Here is a 26,579-nt window from a genome sequence, read left to right as displayed (position 1 = left end):
CCTGTCTAGTGCTGAGGGGTTGTGGTAAATGTAGGACTAAAATCAACATTTGTTTTATTTATAATCTTTGTCTTTCAGCCTCAAGATTAATCATTTCTCTATCATTGCTATGGTTAGGCTAATGTTTTTAAAGGGATATTCCACCCCTAAGTGAATTTGTGTCTATTCCCCAGAGTTATATAAGTGAAATAGAAGCGGATTGTAACCTGCGCAGTTATTCTCCTGCTCTGGCAGCTGTCCGTCTGCCTTAGTTTAGCACAAACAATGGAAGTGAATAGCAGGATGTGTGTAAAAGTGATTAAAATTACTCAATAATGATAGTGATGAATCCTGGCGAGCTCAGTAACCTTGTTGACCGCAAATTAAAAGTAAGAAGTAACAGGAAGGATTTCCAGGAGCCGATTTAGACTTGGGACTACAGTACGACAAAACACCGCTGTAACCCGCCGCTGCATGGCTCAGGGTCATAACACAGCGGTCGAAAAAGCCTCCGGTGGCTGGAAAAGTCAGCAGTCCCATCCATGTTTTGTAAACAACCAAAAGGAAGTGCATCATTACTTTCTGTAAGTGGTCTTTTATTTGATCTAACGTTTTGAGTGTTGCTGGGCTATTATAAATTATTATACATGTGAAGTGTGGCTAATGCGTGTTTGTTTACGGAAGCCGGAGGCTTTTTCAACCGGCAATCTTTCCACAGCTAAACATTGATTTGCAGTAATCTCTTGATTGGATTATGTCCTTTTTACCTTTAAATCCCAATAACACACTCAGTGGTATAATTCAAATGTTGTCCATGAGTCATGACTGTATGTCAGTATAAAGTTAGTAAATAATCACTTTTAACATATTAAATGTGGGTTAGAGTTGGTGTTGGGGTCCTTGGCTTGTCTTGGACCCAGCCAAGGGGAAAGGTTGGGACTCACAGTTTTAAACTGATGGATCTCAATTTGTCTCAAAGATTTTATTTCAATCAATTTATCTTCTTCATATTTTTAAATCTCCTGACTGGAAAAGTTGCCCAACCTGAACATGCAGAGTTTGACTTTATGTGTGTTTATGCGCGAGAAACTGGTTGTGTTGTAAAGTGCCTTGGGGGGTTGTAGAATCCTAGAAGGTGCCATGTAAAACAGGCATTTCACCATGCACTCTGATAATCTCTAGTTATCTTTAACCACCCCAACTCTAACCTAGACTGAGCCTGATGCTCAAAACAAGAGGCAGAGCTGAAGGTAGCTTGCTTAAATCTAAGGAAACATAAATGCACCATTAAAGAGACAAATTAATATCCTTTTGCAGCGTTTATCCTCCCACAGTGCCGACTAATGGTTCAATTACACTGATTTCTGCAGGCAAAAGAAATAACTAGTCATGCTAGAGCAGCCAGTTGTAAACTAATGGTGGAAATTAAGTCATTAAGTTGCCATTAAAGGATTCATGTAGTTTTATTTATCCTGTGCGTCTGTGGCAACCTTTCTACAGATAAACGCTGATTTGCAGTAATCTCTTGAGTGTATTATGCCCTTTTTACCTTTAAAAGGTAAAAAAAAAAAAACATTAAATGGAATATTATTTTATCCAAAACTGTTATTTGTGTTATTTGGACTCAGCCTGCCATCTACTGGTCAAAATTGTTTGGTACAGGAAGATTTAAAAATTTGCTTGTGTGTTGACTTGTTTTTAATTTTAATTTATGTATTACGTATTTTTTCCCCATTAGGCATGTTTCAAGCCTTTAGATCTGGGGATGTTTAGAATAAAATAAAATAAAGCATGTGGGGACAAAAAAACCTATGTGACAGGCTGAGCATCCAGAATTGTTTGCTAAAACATATAAACAATAAATGAGGCCATATTCTCTTGTCCTAAACAGCTTTTAATGAATAGTTCATGATATTAAAACTGAAGTGACGTATCTCTCCCAGATGGAAGAGCCATGTGTCATTCGTTAACTCAAAATGCTTCAGCTTCTTTAAAAGTGCCTTAAATTTTCTTAAACTCAGAAAAGTTACAGCCTGGTGTTTTTATTTGCTTTTAGGACGTTTTTTTTAAAGTCCTTTAATTTGGCTCCAGGCCTCATGACTTCCTGAAGTTGTCTTTATGGGTTTTTACCAGCAGATGGCAGCAGTGTCATGATAAAAGACAGGCAGCTTTGCATAGATTAAACCAGGGCAAATGTCCCGGAATCTTCTTCACTTTGCTCAACAATCCATGAGCTCATATGTCAGGATGATCATTCTCTCAGAATTTAGCAAATACATTTGTTATAATTTAATTTTATTGGGGTCCAAACATCCTTTTGGTTGAGTGTTTCCACCTGTGCTCCTTCCTAACTCCTCCCTTCTCCATTCCTGTCCTTCTCTTCTGCCCGCCATGTCTGAACAGTCACATGATCTTGGTGAATGGAGTCTTGAGTGGGTTTCACCAGCTGGTGCCCTCGTGTGCCTCATAAATACTCTTAGAAATAAATGCATGCAAGTGTGTTTGCCAGATATTTGACTGCTAGTGTCACATCTGCCCCCGATGGTCCCGTGTGCCTTTAGTGCTCACGTCTACAAGGGCTGCTGAGATGTTGTCACTAGAGCTAAATCTTCTCTAACATTTGATAATTATTGAATTTCAAACACATTTCGGGTTTAGAAATAAGAAACCAACCCAAAGAGGAATTGATTAAATGTGAGGTTCTCTGAGAAACATATATTACTTGTTCTTTTTGAAATATGATTGGTCACTCTGAGATTCACATGCAGGATTAATGTGAAAATAGTATTCTTACCCTATTTCCTGTGTTAGCCACCAAAAGGAAATAGACCGGGAAACGATTGGGTCGGAAAAGCCACACGGATCTACCTCACACTGTAAATTAGATTTCTTCGACTCCCCCAACTCGGCTAACGACCTCCAAAGACAGTGTTGTGTTAGCATCCAGGAGAGAGCAGAGCACATCACTGCTAGTAGAAGCTAACCGTTAGCATTAGAAACTCCACGACATGGCAGAACTCCTTCAGACGTGGGTGATTTGTGGAAATAAAACATCAATGTTGCAGAGCAAACGGAGGCAGCGGAAGAGTCACATTGCTATTAGCCAATCAGAGGTGATATGTTTGATAATCATGAATATTAATGAGTAAGACTCCAAATCTTGCTGTTTTCCCAATCATATGACTAACTTCAACTTCCTGAAAGAGGAGCGCCAGTGCTTGTTTTTTCCCAGAGATTTAGAAAGCACCGCGGATTTATTAAGAAAATGAGTGGAGGCTGCTTTGAATTGATCACATGATTTGGGAAAACGGCTCCGAACTTCCAGGCTGGTCGATGACGTATCTAACAGTCACATGGTGGTCCGGGTGAGTCTTAGATCCCAGTGTTGAAAGGCCAGAAAATCAACTGAGCAGGAAGTCTTTTTGATCTCTCCTGCTCTTTGACACATTTAGTTGTCCATATTTTTTGAGTTTTACATCACAGATGTAAAAGTTTGAGTCAACACTAAAAGTTAAAGTTAGAGCTTTGGTTAACTGATAATTTTGCTAGTGATGCATACCGTTCCATTCTGTGTCATCTGTTTCTTGGTAATAGCTGTGAATGTGCTGTTGCCTGGATTGGGTGCTGCTTGTTTGACACCCTGGACATCTTGCTGGCGATGACTCAGACCGCTGGGCAAAAAACACTTGGCCAAAAAAAAAAGTCATGCTCACAACGCTTCAGTGTAGCTGACAAGCCTTTCAACATCCTCCATAGACCTGTCGGGTATTTGGAAAGGGTCTGACATGTTCTACCCCACCCACACCTGTACACCCGAGTTTCAGAACAATGCAGTCTTTTTTAATGTGCATAGCTGACTGAGGATCTCACCATCAAAGATCTCAACCCTAACTATTTTAAGACTAGAAGAGAAATTATGGACCACTCTTAAGCACATTATCACCCATTTACAATAACAATAGAAATAAAGTGCACTGAAGCTCATTAAAACAGCACTACAGTGTTATTAGAACTTTACACTATTGCTATTAAACTGGTTTTAGTGGTTCTTGAAAAACTTGAGCAGCTTCACATTGGATAGCAATGCGCTGCACTGCTGTCCAGAGATTGCACAGAACGTCACTAATAGGAAGTCTCCATCTGCTTTACTGTGCTGGTAGCTCACATAAAGGCTAGCAGTTAGCTTTCTAAGTTCTCTGACCATCATTAAAAGTGCAAGAAGAAGAAGTTTGCTCATAGCGGAGCATGGAAGGAAATAGAAAAGAGTGATATGTTTGGAGGTGAGGAGCATGAACTAAAAACACTGAAATACTTTATCTGTGCGGCCTACACTTAGAGTTTTCATTGTCAAACTATCTTAAAAAGTAGAAAAGTCCTTATTTTTTCCTTTGATTCTGAGCTGCCAATAATCATACATTCATAAAATCATGCAAAATAGGACCCCTCGTCAGGGTTATCTGCAAAACCTGCAGCCCGGTTGTTTACAACGTTTTTTTTCCGCTTTCAACCAGTAGAGGGAAGAAGCGAGAAGCAATGAAAGCTAATTTTTTCTCTAATTTCCTCCAAGCTGTTCATTCTCTTTCACTGTGTTTGTTTTTTTATTAAAAGTAGTTTTTTTTAGCATAAATCTGTCGGATCAGGTTTCAGGCCTTCAATCAAGCTACAAATAATTTGAGACATTTTGAGGCAGTTTTTGAAACTTCACAAAAACCATTTAAGTAAAGAAGACAGAACGATCTGGTGTAATCATACGGAGGAAAACTGGCTATCAAACCTGCCTGAAAGAAACTTTCCTAGCACCTGGAGCACTGAGACTGACAACTGAAGTTATTCTGGGGAATATTTGCTGCTTCCTTGAGGGGATCTGTTTTTTACCTCATCCACAGTAGCCTCCTGCATCAACAGGTGGTGGTAATGAGCCAAGAAACAGAGCAGCAAAGAAAAACGACTTTGGTCTCAATTTTACTGGCTGTATTGTCTTCTTCTGACTCATAATCTACTATAATTGTATTCCTCCCTACATACATCTGTTTTTATGTGTAGTGGCGATTTAGAATCACCTGAATGCTCATTTTAAAGTGCTAACTTTCTGTAGCGTTCCCTTTCCTGCTTAGATCCTGATCCCAGCTCTGTGTGTGTTTGCACTGCAGTACATCCAACTCCTTCACTCCACACTTACTACCTGATCTATTTTCTCCAATTTTTCCATGCATGATCTTATATAAATTTATGTGAGAGAGTCTCAGTTTACTATCTTTTCTGAGAGAATTCAGTTGGCTCAGTTATTTATTGGCCAAGGGGGATGAGCAGTGGGCATGACTGCATGTGTTTTTGTGCTCAGCATCAACGATCGCAACCTTTCTGTTTAGTTTTTAGACCAGGGGTGGGGAGCCATGGTCCACCGAGGGCCGCTATCCAGCATATTTTAGCTTCAGCCCTGCATCCTCACAGCTGATCTCAATCAGCAGGTGATTAACAGGCTTCTGCAGAGCTTGATGAGCTGCAGACCAGGTGAATCAACCACTGAATCAGAAGTGTTGGAGCAAAGACGTGCAGGACACCGGCCCTCAAGGACCAGGGTTCCCCACGCCTGCTTTAGACAAAAATCATATCACATTCTATTTAATGTCATTTAATTTAGGTAATCTATAATGATTTGTGCAATTATTCACTTTTAGTTTGCTGAATATTAAACAGTAGATCTCTTGGCGGTCAAATCCAGTTTCTTTTGTTTTGCTTTGGTTTCTAATTTTGCTGTTGGAGTTGAGTGATGCAGTGTGGAGCTCTTAATATTTCATAACATCTTGTCAGAATCAGACGAACATCCTGTAGATGATGGAGACAGGGGCTCCAGGAAGGAGACAGGTTCAGCTGACTGCTGCCCGCTCCGATTGCCCACACAACAAATCAGGAAGTATCACCGTGACCTGTTTCACTTACTTCGTCCTACAATTTAGTCATTTAGATCCTTTTATCATCTCCATTTGTGCCCAGATGATGCATTTTTTGCACAGTTTTCTAAATAAGAAGTTAGCATTTGAGGTTTTTGAGTTGAAAACGTCTCTGATGTCAGTTTATTTCTGGGCTATAAATAAAGCTACATGAAAAAAAGTAGGGAACCCATATCTCATTAAGTATTTATACACTTGTAGGGATATACTAATGTCAAACATTTAACTAATTTAAAATATTTACATCCTCTTAGCACTTTCTGCTGTGATAGATTAAAGCTATCTGCAGATTTAAATAATTGAAATACAGTAAATTGTGCTTTGAACAGTTGCAACAGACATGAAGTAAAATATGCAAACATTTCATAAAATGTATTCTTTTTTTTTCAATTCAATGTTCCCAATATTGGGCTAATTGACATATTGCCACTGCAAAATATCACAACAAACCTTTTATCTAAATAATGTGCATTTCTGTCTTGTGGTGACTTCTATATCCCATAATGTATCTTTTATATTTGAGTGTCTTTTTAGTTAATCCTGGACTATTTAATCAAACTAGTAATAATAAAGACAGAAAAGATGGGTTTTAAATGTAAAGCTGTTTTCTACTTGAATGTGCAAAAATGTATAGGTGAGGATTAATTGTCTGCATCATTATTTATTTTTAATTGGTTCAGGAATGAATTATTTCACCTGGTGTCCCTGATTGGCTGCTCGTTTTTTGGTTTAGAAATACTCTTTTTGTGAATGTGGGTTTGGGTCAAAGCTGCAATGGTAAAGTTGGAAAACAAGTTACATTTTTATGCCTCTTAACAAAGTTCTAACATAGTATAGCTATAAATATATTGGGAAGAAGAAAACAAAGAAAAAAATTCAAAAAGTGGTTCTCTAGCCTTTGTTTAAAAACCTTCGCCAATAAAACTGTTTGGACTGAAAGCAACTATACGACCGTCCGGTTATTGGTCTGGCTAAACTACCGCACTTCCACAGTTCCCTGGGTCATCAAAAAATGAAAAAACACCAAGTTATAAAATTAGATATTTAAAGCCGACTTAAAACAAGGGAAGGATGAAGCTGGCCCGGCAGAGAGGGAGGTCAGCAGACATGAAAGTCCGCTCACTCCGTGATTTATATTTCTTCTGGGGAGCACAAAGCAACAGACAGCCAGCAGACCTTAGAGCTCGATTCGACACATCGGGTTAGTCAAGTCAGAGCGATATGTTGAGGCAAAGCCATTCAGAATATTAAAAACAAAGGATAGGATCTTGAACTTGATACGGACGTTTACTGGTAACCAGTGGAGATGTGCCAGGACAGGAGTGATGTGACTACGCCTGCTACTAGTGTGCCTCAGGGCAGCTATGGCTACATCGTAGCTCATCCACATCAGTTTGTGTGAATGGGTGGATGACTGATTGTGTTGTGAAGCACCTTGGGGGGTTGTAGAACCCTAAGAAGGTGCTATACAAACGCAGACCATTTTAGTGTTGGTCAGGAACCTGGCTGCAGCGTTCTGGACCACCTGTCCTCCATTCAAAGTCGAGTGATTATTAGGGACACCTTTAACTCATTCACTGCCATTGACGACTAAAGTCGTCATTTTAGATCCAACCGTTCACTGCCAATGACGACTAAAGTCGTCATTTGCATTTTTTTACTGTTTGACCATCGGAACGAGCCCCCGCGCTGATAGAACAAACACCTCAGCCCTGAAGCCGATCTTCATCCGCATACGTCACACGTCACATGATCAGGAAGCAACACATCCATGTGTTTGGAGATCGTTTTGGGCTGTTCCTGTAAAAAAAAAGTGAGGCGCGAACCGGAAAAGCATCTGCCGATCACAATTCGACAACGGATTATGAAAGAAAGGATAACTCTCGTAACACGCTGATTCTTCCTGATGTAAGAGGCGAGTCTCCTCTTTGTTTTGGTTGTTTTGGGATTGACATCATGCTAGCGCGCAACGTTCTGTGACTCTTGAAAAAACAGTAAAAACGGTGAGAAACGCTGGCAGCGAAGGCCGTTAGTGATCAGGAAACGGCTGGCAGTGAATGAGTTAATTTATGATTGTAAACGTTCATCTAGGGACAAAAGTTGCAAATTAGCTGTAGCTAAAAACATTTATCTACAAACACGGGGCTGTGGTTTCACTGTTTGTCTCTGTCCCCATTGAAATAAATGAAATAAAGCAATGTTTTCATTGAATTTGAGATTCAGAGGTGAAGAATATGTTGTAATGTTTCGGTTCAAGCCCTGCTCTGTTGCACTTCACTTAACCTTTCCCCTCTGTCCTTTCCCAAATGTCCTGGTGGCGTCTCTAATAATAACGTAATGAGAGCTGAACGGAAGCGTCAATCAGCTGGAGGGATTGCGAAGCAGAGGACAAAAGGCTGATGTCTGGTTTGGATCTTCAAACTGGGCTTGACAAAGCATGAGATCTTAAAGGAAATAGTTTTTGTTTTGCTCATTCACCTGCTGTTAAGTGTTTTCCCCTTCAATATAAGGTGTGTATTCTCTGCTCTGTCCTCCTGCTGCCTGACGTTTGACCTCTCGCCGTGACTCCTAAACAAACGGTCCAGATCTAGTTAAAAGAGAAAGAGAGCGTTGGAAGGAAGCGGGAGCGTGATGTTTAAATGATTTTCTCTACGACCTGAAGAGGAGGCAGGTGTGCACGTATCAGATTTGTGTTTTTGTGCAGCATGCATGTCTGTCGCTCTGACTAGCAGAAAAATCCATCGGGTCTGGGGTTGCTGTGGTAACAGTAATCACTTCTAATTCGACATCAGGGAGAAAGGAGGAGGATAAAGGTGGAGTGGCAACATTTTAGAGCAGACAGAAGGAAAAAACAATGAAAATGTGACAGTAGGGAAATCGAGGTAAGTGTGTTTCCCTGTTTAGTGAGTCTGGAAGTGTTCGGAGACAGAACAGTGAGATTTACAGAAAGTGCATTTTCTCCACAATCCAACTGGATTTTAAAGCTCCTCTTCCTCTCTGCTGCCACATAACCTGCTGCAAAATCATCTTACTCAAGGATTTTTAAAAGTTAACAACCCCCCACCCACCCCCACACACACACACACCCTTACCCCCCCCAAAAAAAAGAAAAGAGTGAAAAACATTAAATACGAATTTGCTGTTTCCTTACTTCTTTACCTGTCTCTTCACATTTCTTCACATTTCGACTTTGCATATTTTAACTGAATTTTTCCTCTTTGTGTTATGAAAACCAGTAATGAACAAGGAGACAGGCAGAGTATGGCGTGTGATACAAATTAATGGGCTAGCTGTTATGTTTTTATTCCTTCTGTCACTCTACTCAACCTCCTGCTGGCTCAAACACACACAGACTCCAGCAGGCTGTCTTCTTCATGAGCCACGAGTGGAGGAGAGATGGAAGAAGAGCATCAAAAAGATGCAGCTTGATAAAAACCACCACCTGACACTCAAGCCGGCCTCTTCATAGTATCTCTCTCTCTCTCTCTCTCTCTCTCTCTCTCCCTCTCTCTCTCTCTCTCTCTCTCTCTCTCTCTCTCTCTCTCTCTCTCTCTCTCTCTCTCTCTCTCACTTACACACACACACGGTCTCAGTTATGTGTGCTGGTCCGTAATTTTCCGCCACGCTCTGATGCCAGCCAATAGGAGAGGAGAAGAGGGCTTCTCAGAACGTGAGGGGGAGGAGATGGGGTGCTGCGCCCTACAGGTGGAGAGAAGAACCGAGAGAAGGAAAGGGGGAGAAGACAACGGTGAGAGGAAGGAGAAGGGGTGAGAGAGGAGGAGGAGAGAGGCAGCTGCAATCAGACTTCCACACACATACATACACACACACACACACACTAACAGTGCTCCGTTCCTCTTCTCCCACTGTGAGAGCTCGCTTCCCTGGACAAATTGTAGTCGACTGCCACGTTCACCTCCACATCTGCACCAAGATGAGCCAGTGCAGGAAAAGGTGCAAGAAGCAGCTCACCAAGGTGGCTCGCTATTTCTACCGCTTCCTAATGGGAACACTCACACAAGGTAGGCAACCCTAAAACTTCCACCAGGAGTAGACATAAATCACAAAGTCAAGAGGAGCTGGAGGGAAAATATAGTTAGCAGCATCAGATTTTTATTGCATTTTAAATCTAATGAGTGTGTGTGTGTGTGTGTGTGTGTGTGCACGCGCGCGTGTGTGTGTTTAAAGTTGGAATCTTTAAGCAGTCCAGCTCAGAGCTTCGTGTCATCTTCAGGAATCCACAGAGATTTGAAACCAAGTTCCCTAAATATGTTTGTCGACTGTGTGTGTGTGTGTGTGTGTGTGTGTGTGTGTGTGTGTGTGTGTGTGTGTGTGTGTGTGGAATCGACTTATTTGAAAACACACTTGATTGACCTCGTATGCATAAAAACTGAATCAACCCTCAGAATGCACAGCTGAGAGCAGACAGTTGCTGGGCTTTGTTGGGTTCAGTCTGATCAGATCTGGGCTCCTTCCTCCCTCACAGCTCAGGAAGTATGTGACAGTCCACCTCTACAGAGAACGTCTCAGTGGGAGAAATAAAAATACAGCTTTTTATGGATGAGTTCAACTGACACATCGTCGTTAAAACTATACCCACATAGTTGATCTTCCTGGGATTAGTTTGGCTTCCTTTGCTACGAGTCAACTTTTACCGAGTCCCTGCTGTTAGACTTTACTCCTATTGTTCTTTAGCTAAACCCCACAAGACTCAGAGGAGTGGGGTGGTTCTGTTGAAGTCAAGCAGATAATCTTATGGATGGAGGTAAATCTGTGGTAAGATGACCTTGTCAACAGCAGTGTGTGAATACTAATACGAAAAATGTGTTCGGCTTTTCTTTGGCATCTGCAGAACTTCGTGTTCCTAAAGCAGCCACTTGCGAACAGAGGTTCCTTCCAAGCAATCCTAAAAGGGAATCAGAATACATATTTAGGAAAATTAATACACTTTTATTCTAATTGTGCTTTTATTTGTTTATCCTGGTGATTTAAATATATTATTTCATCTGTAACTAAGAAGAAAGCAATGAGTGGATAATTATAACATCAAAGGAAACATATTAGATAATTACGCTATTAGGCACCTGTCTGAAAAATGTTTATTCATGTTAATTTCTATTCTAGCTCTAAACAATCAAAATGTTTTCTGTAGTCTGTTTCCATGTACCCTATAGTTAGATAAGTGTTTAGTAACAAGCCCAGTCATTCCCCCATCAGGAAGTACTTCTTTAGCTTTAGCTCAGCATAAACAATGTAAGTGAATGGTAACAGCTAGCATTTTGTGTCATGAAAAGACATGAAAATGACTCAATAATCCTTATTTTTTTTAGATCCTCATGTATCTGAAATGAAAATGATAAGTAACACAAAGGTATTACAGGTCCTGATGAAGCCGTCATTACAACAAAGCATCGCTGTTGCAAGGCACAAGGACAAGACGTGGTGGCACCAAAAGACACGTATGTCATCTGCCATGTACTGTACAACTATGCTGTTCCTTCAAAAACTGGACTGGTAAGCCTCGTAGCCACACATTTGTGTTGACGGAAGGAGGTAACCTTTGGGGACTTTGTGTTGTCCTTGCGTCTTGCAGCGACACTTTAAAGCGGTGCTTTAATGAAGTCCTAAGTCTAAATCCAACACATTCTCACACCCAAGGCGTCAAAATATGACGCGTGTGACCAAGCCTCAATATATGACGATTCGGGACGCCCCAGGGCGTCAGGAGACGACGATCAGGGACACGCTGGGTCACGTGGCTCCACTGGCGTCACTGTTTGACGCGCGCGGTCACACGGACATTATTCGACTATTTAACCTTCCCCTCACCCCAATCCTAACCTTAAGGTCCATGAACTGTGACCTTAAGGTTAGGATTGGGGTGCGGGGAAGGTTAAGTAGTTCAAAAGTAGTTCTAATGTCCGTCTCACCACCGGCGTCGGTTACCGACGCTCTGGGACGCTGCGTCAGCTGTTTGTCCCTGATCGTCGTCTCCTGACGCGTTGAGGCGTCCCGAATCGTCATATATTGAGGCTTGGTCACGTATTTTGACGCCTTGGGTGTGAGAATGTGTTGCTAAATCAGGTCCTGCAAATCGTTCGTGTTTCCTTTGAGGTCACCAAGAAAAATTAGGATCATTGTTCTATCATTTTCATGACTTTACACACAAATGCTAGCTGTTCCATTCACGTTCATTGTTTATGCTAAGCTAAAGGAGTACTGCCAGATTAGGAGAATGACTGGGCTAGTTTTCATTTGTCCTACTGTGAGGAATATGGCAATGGACTGAATTTCACTTCTGGGTGGAGTATTCTGTATTAATTACAGGTGTTCCTATTTTAGTCCGGTTTTCTTAGTCACACATTTTCACCCTTAGAGCAAAAACATAAATAACTAAAAAGATGCACAATGCATCTCTTTCCATGTATGACCTTTAGATATTACTGTATAATTCTAAATTGTCATTTTTATCCCATAATTAGTTTTCTGGCTGGTCTGCCACTTGTTGATATAAATCAGTTTCATCAGTCTGTTGGATATTCTAGACATATAATTAGAAAATTATTGCAAAAAAATTTAAATTCAAGTTAAAAAACCCAAATGCATCAATACCATACAGTTTGAATGGAAATAGGCAGAAGGAAGATATGTCAACATAGATTCTATATTCTTCCAATTAATCACAGACTTTATAACTTGATTTAAAACATATTTATTTTAAAAAATATGAACTTGTTGATGACCAAAGCAAGTGTACCTACATGTATTAAAGGGGACGTTTTACTACTGTTTTATGGTCTATGTTCATGAATGTTGTTGCATCACATCAGGTGACTTTAGCAGTTTTATTCTTGACATTTTCAGTACCTTACAGAATTAGCCGTTTCAGGGCTCTGTCACTTTAAGAACACAAGATGGAGCTGGCCACATCCACTTATTTCCCACTCATGCTGCTATAAGCTGAGAAGCTCTGATATCTAGGAGGGGCTTGAAGTAGAATTACTGTTCCTCCGGCAACGGCAGCGCTCTCCTGAAGGTGAGGGGTGCATTTTATTCTAATTTCCCCATTTGTGACATCACAAACAGGGACTTTTTAAAACAGCTTGTTTTAGACACATAGTTCCTAAAACCAAACACAGACATAAACAGATTGGCAGGTTTTTCCACATTTGGAGTGTTCATAGAAGCAATAGAGACCCACATGGTATCACAAAATGATGCAAAAGGAGATTTTTGCAGTATATGTCCCCTTTGATAAAATAATGCGGGCATTGTACGGGTCTGTCGTGGTGAAGAAAGAGCTGAGTCTGAAGACGAAGCTCTCAATTTAGCGGTCGATCTACGTTCCCACCCTCACCTATGGTCATGAGCTTTGGGTAGTGACAGAAAGAACGAGATCGTGGATGCAAGCGGCCAAAATGAGTTTTCTCCGCAGAGAGGCTGGGCTCTCCCTTAGAGATAGGGTGAGAAGCTCAGTCATCCAGGAGGGGCTCAGAGTAGATTTGCTGCTCCTCCACATCAAGAGAAGCCAGTTGAGATGGCTCGGGCACCTGGTCAGGATGCCTTCTGGTGAGGTTTTCTGGGCATGTCCAACCGGGAGGAGGCCTAAAGGTAGACCCAGGACACGTTGGAGGGACCATGTCTCTCACCTGGCCAGGAAACGCCATGGGATTTCCCCAGAGGAGCTAGCCCAGGTGGCTGGGGAGAGGGAAGCCTGGGCCTCTCGACTTAGGCTACTGCCCCCACGACCCGACCCCGGATAAGCGGATGAAAATGGAAGGATGGATAATATAATATAATATAATATAATATAATATAATATAATATAATATAATATAATATAATATAATATAATATAATATAATATAATATAATATAATATAATAATATAATATATTATACAAACTTTCACTTGTCAACTTAAAAGGTGAAACTAATAAATGAGAAAGCCAGATATTTCAAACCGGTATTGTTATAAATGTGAGGATTATTTCTTACAGCTTATGAAAAGCCTAAATTCAAAATCTCAGACAATTAGAATATTGCAAAAAGGTTGAATAATCTAAGCTCAAAGTGTAACACTCTAATCAGCCAATGAATCAAAAACACCTGCAAATGGTTCCTGAGCCTTTAGATGGTGTCTCAGTCAAAGAAAGATAGATTACTGAAATTAATGGACTTTTGCACCATATTCTATGTTTTTAATTTTCATTGGTAAATGAAGAGTAGGTGTGCTGATTAGTAAGAGTGGGTGTGTGGTGAATATTGACATTTGTACTTGCACCAAATAAGCTGATCCAAGCATAAAATAACAGAACCTACATATGAAGATGCAAATATGGAAGAAGTCCATGAAAACTACTAACGGTCGGGTTTAAAAATTTCTCTAATCGACAACAATCCTGCAAATACTTTATGGGTTTTAAAGAATTAAGACTTTCAGGGAATAAATTAAACCTACAATGGCAAATCTGTAAAACAAGCTTGCTCTAAACCTTTTTGTCAGACCTCTAAGCAACAGTCTAACATAGCTTTAAATATTTTAAAGATAGAAAAAATACTAATAAAATAATGACATGGTTCTCTCGCATTTGTCTAAAAACCTCAGCCTCGATCCTAACCCGACGATTGAGCTATTCGATTAAATCACCGGACCGTTTACCTGAGTCCTCCATTCATCACATACTTGCAAATTCAGCAACAGAACACCATTGGTGTGAATTTCTTTTTCCTCTCAATGATATCATAAAAGCTGCTACCTCTTCAACTTTAGGACAAACTACCAGAGTCCCAAAAAGAAATAAAAAACCCTTTGAAGTCACGGACAACAAAAGACGTTTGGACTTAGAAAACAGTGACTGGTGTTTAGCATTCTCTCGCTCACACTGGAAATGTGGGTTCTTGCCACTCTGAGTTTTTCATGCAGGCTAAACCTGAAAACCTTCTACACCTATTGGCTTTTGACCGAAAATTAACCATGGAACTCCAGGACATCACACTGTCACTTAACATTTATGGACTCACCCATCTTGACTCACGATGGGGAAGGCTGTTGTTGGTTCAGCATCTAGGAAACATCAGAAATTGTAGACGCTAACCGTTAGCATTAGCAAAGCCACCACACAGCAAAACTTCTCCAAGATTGAGTTATTTGTGGAGAGAAAACATCTATGTTGCAGAACAGTCATGTTACTGTTAGCCAATCAGAAGTGAGATGTCCAAATATCAGGAAATAGTACACCAAATCCTGCCATCTGAAGCTACTTTCTCCTCCAGCTGACTTGTACTTGTACTACTCACCACCAAGTACAACTTATACAGCATTCAGTCCTACTAGAGACCACTCCAAATGTTTTGATTAAATGAGTGTTGCACACCTTTAAAAGCTTGCTACTTTTGCAGATTTGCTATTGCAGCTTTAAGGAATTAATACAGGAAGTAAATTTTGACATACTTATTTGATGCTAAACTTCTAACACAGAGGGAGCAAATGTCCAGAAAAAAACAAACAAACCCCCCCCCCCAAAAAAATACATTAAGTCTGCATAAAAGTATTTTAAATGGTTTAAGTTATGGTTTATAGGGTTTATCATTGTAATAATTCAATATGCATTTAAAATAATGTTTGAATTTGACTAATTTGGGTTTAAAAGTATTTTTCTCCCAAATTAAATGTTAAATGGTAAATGGTCTGTATTTGAAATAGCGCCTTCTAGAGTCCTGGAACCCCCCAAGGTGCTTTACAACACAACCAGTCATTCACCCATTCACACACACATTCACACACTGGTGGGGATGAGCTACGATGTAGCCACAGCTGCCCTGGGGTGCATTGACAGAGGCGAGGCTGCCGAGCACTGGCACCACCGGTCCCTCCGACCACCACCAGCAGGCAACGTGGGTTAGGTGTCTTGCCCAAGGACACAACGACAGCGACAGACTGAGCGGGGCTCGAACCTGCAACCTTCCGATTACAGGGCGAGCACTTAACTCCTGTGCCACCGTCGCCCCAAATTAATGAAAATAATGAAAATTTCAACAAACATTGTTTTAAAAAAGAGCACAAATATTTACTTTAAAACTAAACTAATGATTAATTAACTTTAATGATGTGTAATTAGCCATTCTTCTGCTCATTAACATGTATGACAAGGTGAAAATAATTGCACTAATGATGCCTGACATCTGTTGGTTACTCTGTTTGTAGAATAACACACACACACACACACACACACACACACACACACACACACACACACACACACACACACACACACACACACACACACACACACACACACACACACACACATAAATTGCACAGGAGATTCACATTATGCTTGCAAAACAGCCGACTCGCTTGTTGAGCAGCTAACTTAGCTCCCATAGTCAAAAAGTCCATTCGCTCCCATCCATGAAGTATTTATGAAAAACACTGTGTGTATGCACATGTGCATCCTTAAGTTTACCCAGAACGGAGTTACCATGACTACTGGCTCCTGCGTGTCTGTTCCAATGGGAGACGAAAAGAAAACGAGAGAGATGTCTGCTTCGGTGCAGAGGGATGCAGGAAGGGCTGAACTGTATAATGGCTGTGCTGCATAGGGGTTTCATCAAGGCCATTCACTTTGGTATTTGACCATTGTGGCATTTTTGGCTGTGCCAGGGTGCTTAGGGACTTGCCATTTAAGTCGGACTCAGAGAAGTGGAATAAATGTCGCAGTCGGACTGTGTGTAAAACAAAAAGACATCTGCAGAAAGAGGTGAATTAAAAACAAAACAGGAACACACAACCTTATAAAGGTCCTTCAACATCTACATGTTTTTTAAGATCTAACTTCAGAAGAATGGCTCAGACTTATTTTGAAGTATAATTTTATTTTCTGACTGATATCACACATTGTTTTTATGCCTTTATCTTTAATTAGTTCCTACAAATCTGTTGCTGTTCCCTCTGCAGACCAAGGGTCAGGTGTGTGTGTGTGTGTGTGTGTGTGTGTGTGTGTGTGTGTGTGTGTGTGTGTGTGTGTGAGTGAGTGAGTGAGTGAGTGAGTGAGACTGTTTATCTTCCTTCTTTACTGCCCTAGAGCATTGTGTGTGTTTTGCTAAGAAATGGTTTGAACTCTTTTTAGTGCCAATAAAGACATTTTAATTGTTATCTAGTCTGCACAAATATCTAAACGCATATATTAAAAGCAAAAGTTCATAGAAATGTTGTGAGTCTTGCTGTGATACCATCTTGGTTTGTGCATGTTCAATTTGTGAGCCCACTGATGAGCTCTTTGGCCATCTTTTTATCCTAAACAAACAGTCTGAAGCAGATGGTTCTTTTTATCCAATAATCACTCTATTGCCTTCTGACATCATCATACATCTGCTTTAATGCTTTTATGACTTTTTCTGTAGTAAATCTATGAAGGAAAAAAGTATCACGTTGCAGGGGTGCAGCAGACTTCATATTATGTTCATATCTGTGTTCTCTTTTCAAAAGTTTTCCATCCTTGGAGGACTCTGAATGAAAGTTTCAAGGTTTTCTAACTATGTAGAGCAAACTGACCAAGGTGTCAGGAGTTGACACGTGAATCAGTGGGTTGCTGGTTCAAACTCATGCTACATCGTCAGTCGTAGTGTCTTTGGGCACGACACCCTCCTTGCTTGCTGGTGGTGGTCGGATCATCATCATCTCCATCAATGCCTGAATGATTCTACTGTAAAAGACCTGTGGAGAACCCTAACATAGAAATGTTCTTTACAAATGTGCATTGCTAATATGATAAGGCCTTAAATGATCAGATAAATCAGTCAGATGAAGAAAACATGGATAGAGAGTGCTGCTGTAAAAGCAGAGAAGAGCCGCTATGTTAGCTCAGCTCTCCGAGTTGGAAATCATCTCAGGAGCTTCAATGCTTAAAAAAAGAAGCACATGGGAAAGAAATGTCACTGCTTTCTGCTTCACAGATTGTAAAACTGGGACTTTCCACCGGATACGCAAATTGTCATACGCAGCAATTAGCCACCATTATAGTGGAGGGGTGCATACGTTTTGGACGTGTCCCAGAAGCGTAGGGATGCACTACTTATGGTTCGAGTCTATTTTTTACACGCTACATTTACAGAACACGTTAAACTTTGCAGTTCAGATCGGGCCAGATAGGAAGTCAAACACAAAAGCAGTGTAAAACATCTAGAAACTTTCAAAATAGAACTATAAAAAGGACATTATTTCCTGTGAAACCTCTGTAGCCGAAGCCAACAGAACAGAAAATGAAGCACAGGCTTTTTTGGATACATGCTGCCATCTTTCTCCTTGCGTGTTAGGGTGTGAAATGCCAAAATCCCTTGTTGTGTTTTAATTCTTGGTCATTTTGTGATCTTGAGGGGAAAAAAATTGTATGGATAACTTTTGTTGCCATTTTGCGTCTGAAATACTCTCAGTTGAAGGGAGATTGCAGGTAAAATGCGTCTTTTACATCATGCACATCCACACCCAGTGGAAAGGTCAGGGTAAGGGTCACAACTGAATAAAAATGTGCCCGTATGAGATATACTTGCTAACTTTTCCAAATATTCCAGTGAGTTTAGATACAAAATCACATCCATGTATGCATAAAACACTTGGACAATAATTTAAAGATTTTTTTTGCATGTTTCATTTTGTCAAATACTTTATTTTGAGCTCATCTGGAGTCAAACTCGTCGTCGTCGTCGTCGTCGTCGTCGTCGTCGTCGTCGTCGTCGTCGTCGTCGTCGTCGTCTTCCTCCGCTTATCCGGGTCCGGGTCGCGGGGGCAGCATCCCAACTAGGGAGCTCCAGGCCGTCCTCTCCCCGGCCTTGTCCACCAGCTCCTCCGGCAGGACCCCAAGGCGTTCCCGGACCAGATTGGAGATGTAACTTCTCCAACGTGTCCTGGGTCGACCCGGGGGCCTTCTGCCGGCAGGACATGCCCGAAACACCTCCCCGGGGAGGCGTCCAGGAGGCATCCTGACCAGATGCCCAAACCACCTCAACTGGCTCCTTTCGATCCGGAGGAGCAGCGGTTCTACTCCGAGTCCCTCCCGAATGTCCGAGCTCCTCACCCTATCTCTAAGGCTGAGCCCGGCCACCCTACGGAGGAAACTCATTTCGGCCGCTTGTATCCGCGATCTCGTTCTTTCGGTCATTACCCAAAGCTCATGACCATAGGTGAGGATTGGGACGTAGATCGACCGGTAAATCGAGAGCCTGGCTTTCTGGCTCAGCTCCCTCTTCCCCACGACAGATCGGCTCAGCGTCCGCATCACTGCAGACGCCGAACCAATCCGCCTGTCGATCTCCCGATCCCTCCTACCCTCACTCGTGAACAAGACCCCGAGATACTTAAACTCCTCCACTTGAGGTAGGACCTCTCCCCCGACCCGGAGGTGGCAAGCCACCCTTTTCCGGTCGAGAACCATGGTCTCAGATTTGGAGGTGCTGATCCTCATGCCAGCCGCTTCACATTCGGCCGCGAACCTACCCAGCAAGAGCTGAAGGTCAGAGCTGGATGAAGCTAGGAGGACCACATCATCCGCAAAAAGCAGAGACGAGATTCTCCTGCCACCAAACTCGACACACTCCACACCACGGCTGCGTCTAGAAATTCTGTCCATAAAAGTGATGAACAGAACCGGTGACAAAGGGCAGCCCTGGCGGAGTCCAACCCTCACTGGGAACAGGTCCGACTTACTACCGGCTATGCGGACCAAACTCACGCTCCTCTGGTAAAGGGACTGAATGGCCCTTAACAGAAAGCCACCCACCCCATACTCCTGGAGCGTCCCCCACAGGGTGCCCCTGGGGACACGGTCATAAGCCTTCTCCAAATCCACAAAGCACATGTGGATTGGTTGGGCAAACTCCCATGCCCCCTCCATCACCCTTGCAAGGGTATAGAGCTGGTCCACAGTTCCACGGCCAGGACGAAAACCACATTGCTCCTCCTCTATCTGAGATTCAACTATCGATCGGACCCTCCTCTCCAGTACCTTGGCGTAGACCTTTCCAGGGAGGCTGAGGAGTGTGATCCCCCTATAGTTGGAACACACCCTCAGGTCACCCTTCTTAAAGATGGGGACCACCACCCCGGTCTGCCACTCCCTAGGAACTGCCCCCGATGACCACGCAATGTTGTAGAGACGTGTCAACCATGACAGCCCTACAACACCTATAGCCTTGAGATACCCAGGACGAACCTCATCCGCCCCCGGGGCTCCGCCGCTGTGTAGTTGTTTGACTACCTCAGCAACTTCTGCCCCCGAGATCGGACAGTCCATCCCCAGGCCTCCCAGCTCTGGTTCCTCCTCGGAATGCGCATTGGTGGGATTGAGGAGCTCCTCAAAGTATTCCTTCCACCGTCCGACTATAGCCTCAGTTGACGTCAGCAGCTCCCCATCCCCACTGTAAACAGTGTGAGCGAGTTGCTGCCTTCCTCTCCTGAGGCGCCGGACAGTTTGCCAGAACCTCTTTGGAGCCGATCGATAGTCTTTCTCCATGGCCTCACCAAACTCCTCCCACGCCCGAGATTTTGCCTCGGCAACTGCCACTGCTGCACCCCGCTTGGCTATCCGGTACCTGTCTGCTGCCTCCGGAGACCCACAGACCAGCCACGCCCTGTAGGCCTCCTTCTTCAGCCTGACGGCTCCCCGAACCTCTGGTGTCCACCAGCGGGTACGGGGGTTGCCACCACGACTGGCACCGGCCACCTTACGACCACAGCTAGCAACAGCCGCCTCGACAATCGCAGAGTGGAACAAGGCCCACTCGGACTCAATGTCCCCCACTGCTCTCGGGACGTGGTCAAAGCTCTGCCGGAGGTGGGAGTTGAAGACCGTCTTGACAGGTTCTTCTGCCAGGCGTTCCCAGCAGACCCTCACTATGCGTTTGGGTCTGCCAGGTCTACGCGGCATGTTCCCTTGCCATCTGATCCAACTCACCACCAGGTGGTGATCAGTTGACAGCTCCGCCCCTCTCTTCACTCGGGTGTCCAAAACATACGGCCGCAGGTCAGATGATACGACTACAAAATCTATCATCGACCTGTGACCTAGGCTGCCCTGGTACCAAGTGTACCGGTGGGCATCCTTATGTTCGAACATGGTGTTCGTTATGGCCAAACTGCGGCTTGCACAGAAGTCCAATAACAAAACACCGCTCGAGTTCTGATCAGGTGGGCCGTTCCTCCCAATCACACCCCTCCAGGTCAAGCTGTCATTGCCCACGTGAGCATTGAAGTCCCCCAGCAGGACAATGGAGTCCCCTGATGGAGCACTATCTAGCACTCGTCCCAGGGACTCCAAAAAGGGTGGGTACTCTGAACTGATATTTGGCCCATAAGCACAAACAACAGTCAGGACCCGTTCCCCGACCCGAAGGCGCAAGGAAGCTACCCTCTTGTCCCCCGGGGTAAACCCCAACACACAGGCAGAGAGTCTCGGGGCTAACAAAAAGCCAACCCCAGCCCTCCGCCTCTCACCCGGAGCAACTCCAGCAAAGTAGAGTGTCCAACCCCTCTCCAGGTCTCGGGTTCCAGAGCCAATGCAATGTGTCGAGGTGAGTCCGACTATATCTAGCCGGTACCGCTCAACCTCTGCCACAAGCTCCGGCTCCTTCCCCGCCAGCGAGGTGACGTTCCATGTCCCAAAAACTAGTTTTCTTGTCCGGGGATTGGACCGCCAAGGCTCCCGCCTTGGTCTGCCACCCGATTCACATTGCACCGGACCCTTCATGTTCCTCCTGCAGGTGGTGGGTCCACAGTTGGACGAGCCCATGTATCCGGTTCGGGCTGGGCCCGGCCGGGCCCCATGGGCGAAAGCCCGGCCACCAGGCGCTCGCTCACGGGCCCCAACCCCAGGCCTGGCTCCAGGGTGGGACCCCGGTAACCCTCCGGGCCGGGTACTCCGACTCTTCGTTTTCACCGCCATGAAAGATCCTTCGAACCGTTCTTTGTCTCACCCTTCACCTAAGACCAATTTGTCATGGGAGACCCTACCAGGGGCACTAAGTGCCCCAGACAACATAGCTCCTAGGATCATTAGGGCACTCAAACTCCTCCACCACGATAAGGTGACGGTTCAAGGAGGAGTGGAGTCAAACTCTAATTTAAAACTCAAATTGGATTAATTGCAGAATCCAACCATGTAGTTTGTCGTTTACCTGATCAGTTTCTGAGGGGATCTGGTCACACACATAAAGGTGTGAGTTGTTGTGATGTCATCTTGGCACCCTATTTTCATCTGAAACCATCTCTTGTGTTTAATAATGACATAGAAAACATCTTTCATGTCTCGACCCAGAAAATAAACACTACTGTCCGCAAGCCTTTACCTGAGGAGTTGTGTCTCCTGTGTTTGTGTAGTTGTGGTTTAGTTTCTCCTGTTTTAAGGTCGCACGGCTCAACAAACTGAACCGCACACACAGTGTCCTTGATGCCCAGTAGCTGTTATTTGGTGAGGATAAGGAGTCTCCACAGACCTATGGAAGAAGACTTTTGGACTGTACACGATGTCACTACAAATTTCAGCTACTCTGATGATCATAGTTGTGCTTCATATATTTTATAGGAGTATATTTAGTAAATGCAGACTGCTTTGTTGTTGTTTTGTGTGTTGTGATAAATAAGACAATTACATTTACTCAAAGTAATGACCTTGTTATTTTAGCTAGTTTTGCAAAATCATAAAATCATTATTTATTATCTGAAAATTGGTTTCTGTGTCCCAGATTTCAGTTCACTTTTGCCAAGAACAGCTATGATTTAAACCGCATTCTCTGTCACTTCAGTGTTTCAGGAAAAACTCTATAATGTACAAAAAACACCAAGAGAAAGTAATAAATGTTTTCTTTTTCAGATAAATGGTCACATGGTGCAACTGGAAAACGGGACAAATCTTTTAAAATACTATTGGAACACATGATTTTATTTTATTTATTTCTAATTTATGTCTCCTGATTACTTTTGTTTAGCTCTGCCTCTTTGTTCCACTTGTAATTCCACACCACTAAAATGTAAGAGCACACACACACACACACACACACACACACACACACACACACACACACACACACACACACACACACACACACACACACACACACACACACACACACACACTCAGGTTGTTTTCCAGCTCTGTACCTGGAAGCTGAATCTTCTTGCAGCTCACTTGTGGCCATGACCAAAGAGATTTTGTTATCAACCTTTAGTTTATGAATAAAATATGTTCAGTCTGAACTGGGGTCTCTCTGTACAGGGTATAGAGGTGTGTGTGTGTGTGTGTGTGTGTGTGTGTGTGTGTGTGTGTGTGTGTGTGTGTGTGAGTGAGTGAGTGAGTGAGTGCATGTGTGTGTGCATGCGCGCATGTGTGTGTGTGTGTGTGTGTGTGTGTGTGTGTACATGTGTGTGTGTGTGTGTGTGTGTGTGTGAGTGAGTGAGTGAGTGAGTGAGTGAGTGAGTGCGTGCATGTGTGTGTGTGTGTACATGCGTGAGTGTCTGTTCGCAGAATCACCCTTGAGAAATGCTCATTGTTCCCAATTTTAAGTTATGACAAAATTGTTGTTTATTTTCTAATAAAAAAATAAGTAAAATTGTATTGAAATAAGGCAAAATGGCACTATATGTGTGTTTCCTCTGAATTGATCTTACACCCTCCATCTCATTTGTAACTTGCCTCTTTGCTCCTTGTTTGAACCTGATTGACACAAAACTTCAATTTTTAACGTTATATTTAAAACACAAGCGGTCCGCCGTTTGCATTTGGACAATTGTTTGCTGGGGGTAACGTGAATCCGTCTGTGCTGCTGCATTTGCATCCATGCAGAGTTCTAAGTCGTGTCACAGTGTGTGGTAATGGCGCTCCCTGTGTGAGAGGACTTGTTCATTACCATAGAACAACTCATTTCCAGCTAACGTTTGGCTGCTTGTGGGCTTTATATCATGGAGGAGACGTAGAGGGAGGATGTTGTCTCGAATCAGTGCAGAATAGACGATATGAAAACACCGCAGGAAACGGAGCTAAAGCTTTGTTTTCGGTGACTTTCACAGCAAACAGGGAGACATGTTCTCATTTATTTAAAATATTGTGTTCCTCTTCATTAGAGATTGCTGGTTCATCATATGTAAAGATGTGATGGTTGTTTTGTTGTGCAATTTAAAAAAGACAGATAATTAAGCATTTGGTATAGGGAAAAAGAGAGAAGAAATGGGTTTAATCCCATACTCCATCACATGTGTGCTCATTTTCTTTTGAAGAACACGCTTGGTTTGTCGCCAGACACGTGAAGATTCTCACTCATATTTTCCTGCTTGCACTTGGCTGTTTCCGCCTGTTGTTCGACACCTCCTGATTTGCACGTTCACAATAAAGATAGAAAAAAAGTTGCCCTAAAAATAAAATCCTGGTGCAAGGTCAAAGCACGTGCAGGAAATAAGTTCCTCCTGGAAGTTTTTTTTGGGGATTTAAAAATATCCGCTCTGTTTTTGCACATGCTGCCAATTTCTTGCACAAGCAGTGGCATCCCAGATTAGGTTATTAAAGGAAAGGAGACAGTTGGTTTGTAGTTATTTGTGCTCTCTGTGTCTGCTGGATAATCCTGCTGCTTGTGTTCTCGTCCTTTGTTTTCTCTGGCATCACTCACACTGTTTTAGCCCTAATCTGCTCCATTCTGCTCACATTTCACTCTGTCTGAAGCTGACTGAGTCACTGCTTTCACTTTGCTCTGCCTGTCGGTGTTTAACCCCTCCACATCAGTGTGTAATCTGCAGCTTCTATAGCCAAGATGATTTATTGCTCCTACACTCATGAGAAGCTCCTCGGTTGTCTGTCGTGAGATGCTGAGGTAAAGCCCAGAAACTAGAAGTGATGGGCGATTAAATTCCAGTTTTGTTTCCCCTGGTTTGAGCTGTGTTGTAATTGGAGGACGTGGTGCATTAGGCTCCTTCTGTCTTCTCTCATCTGTTTGAGGAGAAGCACCATCATGTGGCGCAGAGCCACCTGTTGATCTTCAGCTGCTTGTGGGTCAGTGTGCGTCGCCGGCGGGGATTTCACGTAGAAGCCACGACCCTAGCTGCTTCTCAGCGCCTGCCCCACTTTTTTTTTCCCTCTCGCCCCACACCTCCTGTTGCTGCGTCGTGAAAACTCTCTCTGCGTGTGTCATCTCTCATAAGCTGGCTCCTTGAACTGCCTTCAACCTTTCTCTCTCCGTCTTCATCCATCCATCCACCTCTTATTCCTCAGACGAGAAATGCGTGAAACATCACCATCATCCATCATGTGTATACTCGTTCCTCACGTGTGCTAAAAATAAACCCCTATTAGTAGCAGCCTGTGTGTGTGTGTGTGTGTGTGTGCGTGCGTGCGTGCGTGCGTGCGTGCGTGCGTGTGTGTGTGTGTGTGTGTGTGTGTGTGTGTGTGTGTGTGTGTGTGTGTGTGTGTTTAGGTGTGAATGAGGTTAGAGTGTAGATAGGGGAAGCAAAACAATCCAAGATAATTAAAGATCATTATTATTATTATTATGTTAAACCAACTTGACCTTGTTAAGAAAAGAAGAAGCAGACTGTATTTCTTTAATTTGTGAATAAATGCACACCGAGATTTGGCTCACTGCCACACTGCTGCCTCACTCAGAGCTTCTGGAAGGGTGTTTTAAAGTCTATCTGACTTTTCAGAGCTACTTTTGGAGGTCAACAAGCACAGTCAGTACAGAAGTGGAGCTGTTGAGGGTTTAAAATGATCACAGGTGGTTTTAGTAAGTAAGTAATCGAGTATTCAAGGCATGCTTCTAAACTTTTAATAAGCTATTTTTCAAATCGTCAAACAGAAGCCAAATATGAGGCTGATGGCTGGATGTAGTTTTCTGTGTTTTATTTAAAGAGTCAGTCACCACGTACCAGAGTAGGGCCTTCTTTTGGTGTGTGTGTGTAAATGCTTGAGTACACGGGTGGCTGCATGTTGGAGTAGCTCTGTTGACTATATGTAAGTTTTGCCTTTTCTTGGACATTTTTTCTTCTGGTTTCTCGAGAGGAACAATATTTTTTTGGACATTTTACTTTTCTGTTTCTGGTGCTGTGAAGCTTGGAGGATTTTGGTATCAGCCCCAGGGTACTGAAGGCATGTGCAGAGCAGCTCTGTGGGATTCTGCAGCACCTCTTGAACCTCAGCCTGACCCAGGAGAAGGTTCCAGTCCTGTGGAAGACATCCTGCCTTGTTCCAGTTCCAAAGAAAACTCGCCCATCAGTCAATGACGACTACAGACCTGTTGCCCTGACATCCCACATCATAAAGGTCCTGGAGAGACTCCTGTTGGTCCACCTGAATTAGCAAACTAGGACATATCAGGACCTGCTGCAGTTTGCTTATCGCCATGGAGTTGGAGTTGAAGATGCCATCATCCAACTGCTTCAACCAGTCCATTGTCATCTGGACAAAGCAGGCAGCACTGTGAGGGTCATGTTCTTTGATTTCTCCAGTGCATTTAACACAATTCACCCTGATGTACTTTGCCAGAAACTCCAGAAGACACAGGTGGGGGCCTCAACTATCACCTGGATTAAAGACTACCTGACAAACAGACCACAGTTTGTGAGGCTGAAGAACTGCACGTCAAACCAGATGATCAGTAACATTGGAGCACCAC

The 26,579-nt window shown here is 43.2% G+C and overlaps 1 protein-coding gene across 5 annotated transcripts in view; it reads left to right on the top strand.

Moving 5' to 3' along the window:
* LOC107375665 (A-type potassium channel modulatory protein KCNIP2) overlaps positions 1 to 26,579 on the top strand; it is a 155,964-nt gene that overhangs the window by 57,474 nt on the left and 71,911 nt on the right. The window contains exon 1 of one of the 5 annotated variants that reach the window (XM_015944320.3): positions 9,543 to 9,952. The exons of the other annotated variants lie outside the window; for them this stretch is intronic. Within the exon in view, the coding sequence (XP_015799806.1) occupies positions 9,865 to 9,952 (88 nt within the window). The 5' untranslated portion in view covers positions 9,543 to 9,864. Of the gene's footprint in view, positions 1 to 9,542; positions 9,953 to 26,579 lie in introns of those variants that run through there. 5 annotated transcript variants of the gene reach the window in all.

The sequence above is a fragment of the Nothobranchius furzeri genome, chromosome 12 (genome assembly GCF_043380555.1).
Source record: "Nothobranchius furzeri strain GRZ-AD chromosome 12, NfurGRZ-RIMD1, whole genome shotgun sequence".
NCBI lineage: Eukaryota > Metazoa > Chordata > Actinopteri > Cyprinodontiformes > Nothobranchiidae > Nothobranchius > Nothobranchius furzeri.
This window is presented reverse-complemented; position numbering and strand designations above follow the sequence as displayed.